At 41.7% G+C, this 13,138-nt stretch overlaps 1 protein-coding gene across 3 annotated transcripts in view; it reads left to right on the top strand.

Moving 5' to 3' along the window:
* The window catches only part of LOC126480911 (centromere-associated protein E-like), a 588,622-nt gene that overhangs the window by 192,301 nt on the left and 383,183 nt on the right, over positions 1-13,138 (top strand). For all 3 annotated transcript variants that reach the window (XM_050104316.1, XM_050104317.1, XM_050104318.1), the window contains exon 9: positions 792-905. In XM_050104316.1, coding sequence (XP_049960273.1) covers positions 792-905 — 114 coding nt within the window. The remainder of the gene's footprint in view (positions 1-791; positions 906-13,138) is intronic.

Below are 13,138 nucleotides of genomic sequence, written 5' to 3'. Positions count from 1 at the left end.
ATCTCCAGCTTTAGGCTGCTTTCCATACCTATAACTATTTGGGTTTCAGTCCGCTGTATTAATGCTTGGAGCTTAGGGCCTTTCCCAACACATAGCTATGGCAATTTACAACTACAGTACCAAATGTGACTACGTCTACCCTCACCCTTTGTTTGCCCTCCTCTGATTAGAATTGTGCCGTTTCTGTGGTTTCTTGAGCCCCTTTAACCTAAAAAACCACCCAGTCCCCTCCACGCAGCCCCTCTATCTGGGTAGCTGCTTCCTGTATGTAGTGGACCACTGACCTATTAAGTGGAACCCGAGAATCTACCACTCTATGGCACAAGGTGAGAAATGTTCGGTTTACACTGTTGCAGAACCATCTGAGCCTCTGATTCAGACCCTCCACTTGGCTCTGTACTAATGTCCAAAGTCGGTCCTGTCAACAATGCTACAGATGGTGAGCTCTGCCTTCATCTTGCAAGCGAGGCTGATGATCTTTACCATTTCAGGTAGCCACCCAAAATGAGAAAGAATTTCTTCCAATCCAAAGCAACACACACAGTTTGCATAGATATGAGCCACCATCTGCAGCTGACTGCACCCTGTGCTCTTCCTACCAGTAATTGCAGCTTCTGTGACTGGTCACATCTTGCAGGCCAAGATTCTTCCCCTGAAACAGGGTTATGATTCTGAATTCTAATGTCTTTAGCAATGTGAATTCCTCACTTTATGCAGCATACATCAATTTTTAATTGTAAAAGTGTATGAACAGTCAGCTTTAATAGAAGGCATCTCTTTACGTGTTCCAGCTCCAGGTGACTGATGGGAAGGACTCAGAGAAAACAACTGAAACTGTGGATGCACGGATTTTTGATGAACAGACTCGGATACACATTACTCACAGTATAAAAGAGAGTACACCGGTAAGTGTTACGTGGATCTACACTTAATAGTACTGCCATACGAAGTAGAAATGGGAAAAGTCAGTTACTTCATTTTTCCTGTTCTGCATAGATCTGACAAAAATGAGAGTAAACCGCTTGCATTACTAAGGGACCGTTTGTAATAGCATATCACTGGGCAACATTTTTACAACCTTGAACTTTGTTTGTATGCTGTGCCATATTTAATCAAAATCAATTCGCTCATTGGAAGTGCCTGCAACGTCTATTACAGACATTCTCATGCACCTACTGGAAGGCAAAAGCTGGAGGGCTAATGTATAGTTTCACAGTAAATGGCATGGAGATAGGTTTTGAACAGAGGAAGGGTCTAATGGAGGCATCTGGAGTAAAGCTGACCCTATATTGAAAGTGACTTCAACAAATTGAACATATCAATCTAGTACACAAATTTTTCAGCCAGTCTTGGCTGCAGAACAGAGATAAGAATTTGTTAATTCCCGCAAAACAAAGTTGATTGAGTTTTGCAGTTCTTGTCGCGCAAAATAAAAAAAAGGTCTGGCACTTATGCTCTATGATATTTGGTTCCTTAGTAATGTGAGGAGTTTTATATCCTTTCAGTCAGTTCTTGGGTCATACACAGGGCAATAGCAGTTACAAATGGCTACAGCTATTTAATTCATAGCAATATTGCAGTAAGACTTAGAGAGAATGTAAAAGAAAGTTAAAAATGCTTCCTTTACAGATGTTTCATATGACTTCCCTTGCCCACACAGACATCATCCAGGTGATAATCCATTTGATGTCATATAGTTTGAATTATATGTGAAGTCACAAATGTGAGCACATGAGAAATTGGCATTTAGAGTTCAGGAATTGGTTTTGGCAAAGGTGACAATACACAAGGATTTCACATACTCTATAAAAAGAAATCCATGGGTTTCAGATTGAGGGATCTAATTGGCCAAGACAGGAACACACTGTTGTCACATCCAACATGACAAATCCATCTGTTTGGAAGATATTAGTTTAAAAATGCGTGTGAACTTCCATACAATTATTGGAGGGGGGGGGGGGGGGGTTGCTCCACCTTGGTTAAAGATGAGATCCATGGAATCCACATCAGGTGGTGGCATCAGCCATTGCTCAAGCATGTCCAGGTAAATCTGTGTTGAAGCATTTAGCACTGTGTAGAAAAATGGGCAGTACAGTTTTTGTGCTAGATCACACAGAGCACATTAACTTTTGATGCAATAAAAGATGAATTAAGACAGTTATTTGTCTCTGTCGCTTTTTATTTACTCCCATGACATGTTAGTGTAGTTTAGATTAGGTGTACTTTTCATCCCAATAGATCCATGGGGAGGAGATCCTCCTTGATGAACATGTCAGAAAAACAAGAATGAACAATAAATATTTACAAAGAAAAGCAAATATGCGTATGTACCTCTCACAGACTCCACTATCCTCATTAATGTGGAATAAGTCAAAAAAATCTTAAAGATATTTTCATTTAAAACACGTAAATGTTCAAGACACTGAGGTGCATTTGATAATTTATGTAACCTTGTATCATCAAATAGAAAAGTCATTTTACAATACATTTACAGTGCTTACATGGCTGCACTGAATTTGTACAGAAGTCAGATTGTACTAATACGTTATTTGATATTATTAGGAGCCTATAAACATCAGTTGGTTCTACTAAGAAACTCATCAATGGCGTAGCAGTAGCAATTGGCCACCAATAAAGCCTCTAGGCTCCCCTTAAATTAAAATTAGTCAGTAGTTAAACTTTTTATGTCTACTGGCAAGTTATTGAAAATGTGTGTTCCTGAAAAATGAACACCTTTATGAACCAAAGAAAGTGAATTTAAATCTTGTTGGAGATTGTTTGTATTTCCAGTATTGACTCTATGAACTGAGCAGTTCATTTGAAAAAGAGTTATATTTTTAGTGACAAGTTTCACTCAGGAATAAATATATTGGGAAGCAGTTGTTAATATCCCTAGTTCCCTAAACAGACCCCTGTGGGATGTTCTTGAGTTCACACCACCAATAATTGTTATTACATGTTCTTGGACCTGGAAAACTTTAGCTTGGCTTAATGACTGAACCCAAAAAATAATTCTGTATTTCACAATTGAATGAAAGTAAGCATAGTATGCCTGCTTTTTTATTCTTATGTTTCCTGTATGTGACAACATTCGCATTGCAAATAGAGATTTGTCTAGATTCTTCAGCAGTTCTGTGGTATACTCCTCCCAGTTGAATTTATCAGGCTTTGATCCCAAGAATTTAACACTGTCAATTTCTGCTATCTGTTTGTTGTCATATTTTAAGCCTCAGTGGCCAGAGACAGTGGCAGTGGTTTTTTGTGTGTGTGTGTGTGATTTCTGAGAGAGAGACAGAGACAGAGACAGAGACAGAGAGAGAGAGAGAGAGAGAGAGAGAGAGAGAGAGAGAGAGAGAGAGATGAATAGCAGTCTTCCTTTTCACAATATTATTGTTATTACTGAAGTTGTTTGTAATGATTGGTGTGAGGTAGTCCACGGCAGCATCTACTGAACCTGACAACCCTATATTTTCAGTAGCAATTTTGAAATGCTTAATGAAAAGTTTTCAATGCTGCACACACCTGTTACCATTGTGTCTTACTCTTAAAGCTATCTGCCCCTCTTCATAACCGGTTCTATCAGTCTCCTCCTTCACCATATCCCATACTGTCTTTATTTTGTTATCTGAAGTGATTGTCTTTTTCTCGTAATGCATTTGCTTTGACGTCTGTTTTACTGTCTTTAATATTTTGTGGCATGTCTCGTAATGAGCTATAGCATCAACATCAGTTCCTTCTGACTGACAAATACAGTTTCATTTTATTTTCACAAGATGTCTTTATCCTTTGAGTAATCCGTGGCAAGGCTTTGCTCTAATGTGGGTTTGTTTTGGGGGAAAACAGTACTCAAACAAGGCAAGCATCCTTTATTAATAAAAGTGTTGTGTTTTTCATTCATGCCGTGACCACTGTGTGCATCACTCCAGTTCATGTCTTCAAGGAGTGCCCTAAAATTATCAGTGTCGGTTAGACCGTCAGTGAGAGAGCACTTCGATTTCCTGCTGCTAATAAGGCGAGTACACCGTTCGCTTGTTACACATTTTTGCGAGCTCCAAACAGGTACAACTTATTTTCAGTTATCTGGGTAGTTACTATTTTATTTTTGTAATTTCTTGCGTGTTTGAGTGCCTACTAGACACAACCGTTTATTTTAATAACAGTGTAGTGTACAGTATCGCCGTTGCTATCGACCCTCGTATCGTACAGGCTTTTGTTTGTTTGGTTAGAACAGCTCAGTGTCGGTTAGACCGTCAGTGAGAGAGCACTTCGATTTCCTGCTGCTAATAAGGCGAGTACACCGTTCGCTTGTAGGGTAAACATAGTCATGTGTAGGGACTGTGGTTGTTGTGAGCGGACGCAAGGAGAATTGGCCACTCTTCGGGGGCAGGTGGAGGCTTTGTCTGTTAGGCTCATCGAGCTCGAGGCGCAGGCGTCGGCTCGTAGTGGCGTTGGGGCAACTGTGGTGAGACCTATGCCTACTTCGGTGGCCTTGGAATCGCATGGAACCCCTGATGTCGCTGCGTCTTCCGGCAGTGAGCATCTTACCGGTCAGCCATCACTCCAGGGTGAATGGCAGACAGTGGTGGGCTCGCGCGTGCCTGGCCGAAAGGCGAAGGTGGGATCTGGCCGCGTGGCAGCTGCCTTACCCCTTTCCAACAGGTACGGGGTGCTTCCTAGTGGTGATGACATCGTTTCCGAGCCACCACAGGATGCCTCGCCTGTTGGGCCAGTGGCCGATTCTCCGGCAAGGTCCCGACAGTCACAGAGGGCGGGCCTATTAGTTATAGGGAGCTCCAACGTTAGGCGGGTTATGGAGCCCCTTAGGAAAATAGCGGGTAGGTCGGGGAAGAATGCCAGTGTGCACTCGGTGTGCTTGCCGGGGGGTCTCGTCCGTAATGTGGAGGAGGCCCTTCCGGCAGCTATTGAACGCACTGGGTGTGACCGGCTGCAGATAGTAGCACATGTCGGAACGAATGACGCCTGCCGCTTGGGTTCTGAGGCCATCCTTGGTTCCTTCCGGCGGCTGGCTGATTTGGTGAAGACAACCAGCATCGCACGCGGAGTGCAAGCTGAGCTTAATATCTGCAGCATAGTGCCCAGAGTCGATCGCGGTCCTCTGGTTTGGAGCCGTGTGGAGGGTCTAAACCAGAGGCTCAGACGACTCTGCGACTATAATGGTTGCAAATTCATCGACCTCCGTTATTGGGTGGAGAACTGTAGGGCCCCCCTAGACAGGTCAGGCGTGCACTACACGCCGGAAGCAGCTACTAGGGTAGCAGAGTACGTGTGGCGTGCACACGGGGGTTTTTTAGGTTAGAGGGACCCCCCCTTGGGCGAAACGATAAAATACCTGACGGCTTACCAGAGAGGACATTATCATCGTTGATAAAGAACGTCCGTCCTCAGAGACCAAAAACAGGAAAAGTCAACGTAATATTGGTAAACTGCAGGAGTGTCCAGGGCAAGGTTCCTGAATTAGTATCTCTTATTGAAGGAAATAGTGCGCATATAGTATTAGGAACGGAAAGTTGGTTAAAACCGGAAGTGAACAGTAACGAAATCCTAGACACAGAATGGAATATATACCGCAAGGATAGGATAAACGCCAATGGTGGAGGAGTATTTATAGCAGTAAAGAATTCAATAATATCCAGTGAAGTTATTAGCGAATGCGAATGTGAAATAATCTGGGTTAAGTAAAGTATCAAAGGTGGGTCAGATATGATAGTCGGATGCTTCTATAGACCACCTGCATCAGCAACCGTAGTAGTTGAGCGCCTCAGAGAGAACCTGCAGAACGTCGTGAAGAAGTTTCGTGATCATACTATTGTAATAGGGGGAGACTTCAATCTACCAGGTATAGAATGGGATAGTCACACAATCAGAACTGGAGCCAGCGACAGAGACTCTTGTGACATTATCCTGACTGCCTTGTCCGAGAATTACTTCGAGCAGATAGTTAGAGAACCAACTCGTGAAGCTAACGTTTTAGACCTCATAGCAACAAATAGACCGGAACTTTTCGACTCCGTGAATGTAGAAGAGGGTATCAGTGATCATAAGTCAGTGGTTGCATCAATGACTACAAGTGTAATAAGAAATGCCAAGAAAGGAAGGAAAATATATTTGCTTAACAAGAGTGATAGGGCACAAATCGCAGAATATCTGAGTGACCACCATCAAACGTTCATTTCTGAGGAAGAGGATGTGGAACAAAAATGGAAAAAATTCAGAAACATCGTCCAGTACGCCTTAGATAAGTTCGTACCGACTAAGGTCCAAAGCGAGGGGAAAGATCCACCGTGGTATAACAATCATGTACGAAAGGTACTACGGAAACAAAGAAAGCTTCATCATAGGTTTAAGAGTAGTCGAATCATAGCTGATAAGGAAAAGCTGAACGAAGCGAAAAAGAGCGTAAAGAGAGCAATGAGAGAAGCATTCAACGAATTCGAACATAAAACATTGGCAAACAATCTAAACAAGAACCCTAAAAAGTTTTGGTCATATGTAAAATCGGTAAGCGGATCTAAATCCCCTATTCAGTCACTCGTTGACCACGATGGCACCGAAACAGAGGACGACCGAAGAAAGGCAGAAATACTGAATTCAGTGTTCCGAAACTGTTTCACTGCGGAAAATCGTAACACGGTCCCTGACTTCAGCCGTCGCACGGACGCCAAAATGGAAAATATTGAAATAAACGATATCGGAATTGAAAAACAACTGCTATCACTTAGTAGCGGAAAAGCATCCGGACCAGACGAGATACCCTTAAGATTCTACAGTGATTATGCTAAAGAACTTGCCCCCTTTCTATCAGCAATTTATCGTAGATCGCTGGAAGAACGTAAAGTACCTAGCGACTGGAAGAAAGCGCAGGTCGTTCCCATTTTCAAGAAGGGTCATAAATCAGATGCGAATAATTATAGGCCTATTTCGCTTACGTCAATCTGTTGTAGAATAATGGAACATGTTTTGTGTTCTCGTATTATGACGTTCTTAGATAATACAAATCTCCTTCATCATAACCAACATGGATTCCGCAAACAGAGATCATGTGAAACTCAGCTCGCCCTATTTGCCCAAGAAATTCACAGTGCCGTAGACACTGGCGAGCAGATTGATGCCGTATTCCTGGACTTCAGGAAGGCATTTGATACGGTTCCGCACTTACGTTTAGTGAAAAAAATACGAGCTTACGGAATATCGGACCAGGTTTGTGATTGGATTCAGGATTTCCTAGAAGAAAGAACACAACATGTCATTCTTAACGGTTCAAAATCTGCAGATGTAGAGGTAATTTCGGGAGTACCGCAGGGAAGCGTGATAGGACCTTTATTGTTTACAATATACATAAATGACTTAGTTGACAACATCGGTAGCTCCGTGAGGCTATTTGCAGATGACACGGTTGTCTACAAGAAAGTAGCAACATCAGAAGACTCGTACGTACTCCAGGAGGACCTGCAGAGGATTAATGCATGGTGCGACAGCTGGCAGCTTTCCCTAAACGTAGATAAATGTAATATAATGCGCATACATAGGGGCAGAAATCCATTCCAGTACGATTATGCCATAGGTGGTAAATCATTGAAAGCGGTAACGACCGTAAAATACTTAGGAGTTACTATCCGGAGCGATCTGAAGTGGAATGATCACATAAAACAAATAGTGGGAAAAGCAGGCGCCAGGTTGAGATTCATAGGAAGAATTCTAAGAAACTGTGACTCATCGACGAAAGAAGTAGCTTACAAAACGCTTGTTCGTCCGATTCTTGAGTATTGCTCATCAGTATGGGACCCTTACCAGGTTGGATTAATAGAAGAGATAGACATGATCCAGCGAAAAGCAGCGCGATTCGTCATGGGGACATTTAGTCAGCGCGAGAGCGTTACGGAGATGCTGAACAAGCTCCAGTGGCGGACACTTCAAGAAAGGCGTTACGCAATACGGAGAGGTTTATTATCGAAATTACGAGAGAGCACATTCCGGGAAGAGATGGGCAACATATTACTACCGCCCACATATATCTCGCGTAATGATCACAACGAAAAGATCCGAGAAATTAGAGCAAATACGGAGACTTACAAGCAGTCGTTCTTCCCACGCACAATTCGTGAATGGAACAGGGAAGGGGGGATCAGATAGTGGTACAATAAGTACCCTCCGCCACACACCGTAAGGTGGCTCACGGAGTATAGATGTAGATGTAGATGTAGATGTAGATGTAGAATTTGTGCCTTCCTGCCTATCTTCTTCAATTCAGGTTTAATAGATTTTATACCCTGTTCAATATTAACATCTTACAAAAGCAACTTCATATCATGGTCTGATAGGCCAGTGGCTATTGCTTTTGTAATATAATTCTGTTCATCAGATCTTTATAAAAGATATTATCAATTGCTGTGGGTGAGCAAATACTGCCCCCCCCCCCCTCCCCCCTCTTGTTGTTGGAAAGTTTACAGTAGGAAATAAGTTGAATGATAGTATTACTGACTGTAACAAATTCTTTTTTGGTTGGTTTGTGGGGGTTCAAGGGACCAGTCTACAAAGGCCATCGTTCCCATTTTTTTTTACTGGAACATTTCTTCACATTGAAATCACCAGCAACCTGTAGCTCATTGTTTTATTTGGTATTAAATAAGTGATTTATGAAAAAAGTATAGTTATTTGCGGGTGCTCATTATACACTTAACTATTATGAAGAATTTCTTTTGAAATTCTACTTCTGTCACACATGCTTCCTTATGCTGCTCTACACAAAATTTGTGATTGTGTATGTTCTTAAATTCATGACAAGTCCTGATGAATGTGGCAATCTCTTCTTTCTCAATTTCTTACAAAAGTCAGTTGCTAACCTAATCTTGTAACACATAACACATCTATGCCAGTGGTTACATGACATTCAGAGAGGCAGATTGTGTCAACTGGGTTATCAATGCCGATAAGTAGTTCATTAATTTTGCTTCATAGTCTTTGAATATTTTGATGCAATGTAAGTAGCTGGTATTTGATATTAACTGAAATGAAATTGCATAGGAAGAAAATTTCTGCTAATTGCTGAAAATTTTAACCAACCACTGTTTGTGCTGATGCAATATGCAAGAATTATGTTGTTGGCTTCTTTCTCAAACTGAATGTTTATTTCAGTAGTAACTCCCTTAAAAATTGGGGTTTGAGTGCTTCTGCCCTCATATTCAGGTGGATCAGTGTATTACATTCCCTTTTTTTTTATGTAATGCGATCCACTGTTCCACCAGAAGGTTAATAAAAGTGTAAGCCTTTGAAACATGCTGTGGAGCAGAAAAATAGTAATAAGTGTTTTAATTTATCTTTTGTTGTTATAAACTGTCACAGTTTCCTAACCATTGTCCAACATGGATAAAATGAACTTTTGATGAGCCATGCTGATGTTAAATTTACACATTAAGGCTTTTCTGTCCCCATCTTCAAATATTGTGCTGCTGAACCTAGTCACTTACGTGGAAGGTTGCCTCCTCACTGAAAATGTGCCTTGCAGAAAATGTTTCTTCCTCCATGGCCTCCAGCATTGCCGTAGCATAATTAGTGCATCTGTTTTTTATTGTTTCATTTTGTGTAAAACCTAAATTACATACATTGTCAGCTTCATTTCAAGAACATACAAGATCATTATTTGTTCCTTTTTTTTAACTCTTTGCTAGTCTCGTATGTTGATTTGCATGGACTACATTCAGATGAGAGACGAATTTTTTCAACATTTTTTACTGGTACAAGTGACCAGCCAGTACTTTTTCCATTGCACAAACATTCTGTTTCTTCATACAGCCGGTGCCGCCTGTGAATTGTTGACATTTGGACATTTTTGAGTTTATTGATGACAAAGTCTTCTATGTATTGTGAAGACAGAAAAACAGTTTTTAAATTCTAACTTGCAGATTTCCAGTTGTGTAGGATCTGCCATTTTCACACATGCCACGTAACATTCCACTTCAGCATCACTGCACATGTGCTAGCTTTATAGTCACTATGCTTGCACAACAATCAAAATATTGAACTTTTTTTTTTTGCATTATCTGTGATACACATTGATGTATCACTATGTGGTAAAATAGCTAACTTATAGCTTCTTATAAATGCTTTTTTTTTAATTGACCAGTGTATATCTCCCTTAATCCAAAGAATATAGGAACCACTTCATTATACACTGTCAGAACTTATTTATAACTTTTGTGCATGTAACTAAGCAGCACTACTGGTTTCATTGGCTTTCAGTATTGTAGCAAGTCAGATTTGAGTTATCCTCTCCAGGTATAAAATATGTTATTAGTGTTAAGATGTGAGGCAGTAACTTTTATGTTCCAAGGAGCCAAATGTTAAGTTCTTGTTGCTAGTGATAAATGGGAGGAATGTGACCAAATAATCTGTTGCCTTTGGAATGTGGGCAGAAAAAGCAAAAGATTAGTTGACACAACTGCACTTTGGATAAGTATACTGTATTCTACTTGGGCAAAAGAAATTCCACACTATTTACAACTTGGGGAAGATGTGGCTAGCTATAAGCAAAGGCTGTTACAATTCACAGGGACCCTGTATCAAAAACATGCAATTACCAAGCAACTTTACATTGATGCTGTGTTTCCAGCACTTCCAACCACTGTGTGTGTAGCCTGAGTGGGCAGAGTTAGCACGGGCTGCCATGGTGGGTGCAGCAACTGGAGAAGTGTGCAATCCATGAAGCAACTCCAGTGGTGATGCGTTGCTGCAAAGCTGGGAGCAATAGGATGATAAGAAGGGCAGCAAAGTTTGGTTCCACATGTGGTGGGTGTGTAGTTTGTCCATTAGCTGCTTAAAAGTGCGCATAAAACATTCTGCTTCACATTGGACTGTGGATGAAAAGGTGTACTGGTGGTGTAACAAATCTCATGGGCTGTACAGAAGTCCTTGAATTCTGCAGGCACAAATTGAGGTTCATTGTCAATCACAAGAGATTCTTGTAGAACCTCAAGGCAAAATATGGATCACAAGGCTTGAAGGGTGCAATGTTTCATCAAAAAGTGCATGGGAACTGCAAAAGGAAACTTGCTGTATGTGTCGACAACAATCGATGAGTGTTCCAGTAGGGTCCACCAACATCCAAATGCAAGAACTGCCAATTTGCTTCTGGCCAATTAAAGAACCATTGACAATGGGCTGCCTGGTGGCCCACACAAGCATGGAATTACGCTGTCGTGTAGTTTGTTTATGATTCCATGCCAAACCATGTGCAATGTTAGTGCCGACCAAACCCCCGTGAACCTGGTGGAGCAAATTAAGAACCTTTGGGATCACTTCACATAATTGTTCAGATTCAGTGTATAGCAATAGGAGACCTTGTAACACAGACATGTCATGTTGATGAGCAAAGCATCTGCAAACTGATGGGCTAGCAATTTGTTTCACAGTGTGGGGGCAACCATTTTGAATGTAGTGCATCAGAATCTGCAAGTCCAGATCCGTTTCCATGGCCTGGACAATCTTCTAGTGATCTAATGGAAACTGGTCCAGTGAATTTGAAGCCCGTGCATTAATGTGGAAACAAGGTGCTTTTGATGCATCAAAGTCTGCTTCTGTTCCCAAGGGAAGACATGAAAGTGTGTGCATCAGCATGCTTGGATGTGGGCCTGTACATCATCTCATCATCTTATGTTGGTAGTGCGATAAGTGCCCAATATCGCAGTTTCTGTGCCGTGCAATTGGAATGGGATTGGCTGGATCTAAAAATGTCTGCAAAGTCTTTTACTGGTGACAAAGTAGAAGAAATTTCTTCCAAATGAATACTGATGAAATTTAGTCACTTCATAGATTATGGCTGAGCCTCCTGTGTTTTTGGATAGTTTCTCTGAGCTTTTATAAGCAGTTTGGAGGTGAAGACTATTGGTCTGTCATCCGAACCAGTCCTGTGTGAGAATACAGCACAATCAAATAATGAAACTCCATGTAGGATTACAACAATGTAGGAAAAGACAGATTGCCACCTACCGTAAGTTGCAGACAGGCGCAATTGAAATATGTTTAAATGAAGCATTCAGCCACAGCCTTCATCAGCAAATGAGAAACAGAGAAACACACCATTCATACACATAAGCAAGCATGCCTCACACACCCATGACTGCCAACTACAGCAGCAAAGGTCAGAAAGCAAGTATCATATGGGTTGGTAGCAGCAATCTGGAGGAGGCGGGGAAGGGTTGGGATTAGTAGTTTATAGTGAGAGGACAGAGAAATGCTGTCTTGCAGAGTGTGCAGCTTTACTGAACTGTGTAGATGGGAGTTATCCGTACAACACATTCTCCACTCCCATAATTATCCTGGCCTCAACCTATAGTAACATACTGTCCCCACACCCTCCACCCAACAGTTTCCAACCCCACTATCCCATCATCTCCTTCCCACTCTTCTCTCCCAGAATATTTGTTTACTGCCCTCTGCCAACAGCCCATCCCATCTTTTCCCACACCTCTCCTTTTTGCTCTTTTTCTCCTAGCTCCCTTCCCGACAACTTCCTGATGCTGTGCCTGTTGGCATTTAAGTCCCTGCACACTCTTCTAGACAGTGTGCCTTTGTCCTCCCACCATTACACTACTATCCCTTCCCCTTCCCCATCCCCTTCCAGATTGTAGCTGCCATCCCACATGATAGTTGCATTCTGGGCTGAGTTGCTGGAGTTGGCGGTCATGTGTACACGAGGTGTGCTTTCTTATGTGTATGAATTGTGTGTGTTTCTCTGTTTCTGTTTTGCTGATGAGGGCTGTGGCTGAAAGCGTTATGTAAATGTCTTTTAACTGTGCCTCTCTGAAACTTAACGTGTCTTCTTTACAGTAAGTGCAGCACCAATGCCACACAAAGAGGCAAAGAAAGTATAGTTTTGGTATGATCAAAAAGAACTAGCCAACGATCATTGAGCAAAGTATCTTTGAGTCATCGAAAAGCAGTGTCACATTTTTGGGACCACACAAAAGATACATTCTTGCAGTGAAGTTAGTGCAACGGTGCCACAGTAAAACAGTTAACAGTACTTGGTATATGGTATGCAGATAGATGAGCTTCAAACTGGGGCAAGTAGTCAACCTAGGCACAAATGATGGCTGTGTAATTGTGGTGTTGCTGTAGTGGT

The sequence above is a fragment of the Schistocerca serialis genome, chromosome 5 (genome assembly GCF_023864345.2).
Source record: "Schistocerca serialis cubense isolate TAMUIC-IGC-003099 chromosome 5, iqSchSeri2.2, whole genome shotgun sequence".
Lineage (NCBI taxonomy): Eukaryota > Metazoa > Arthropoda > Insecta > Orthoptera > Acrididae > Schistocerca > Schistocerca serialis.
The sequence above is the reverse complement of the archived record's forward strand: the minus strand, read 5'-3'. Positions and strand labels throughout refer to the sequence as shown.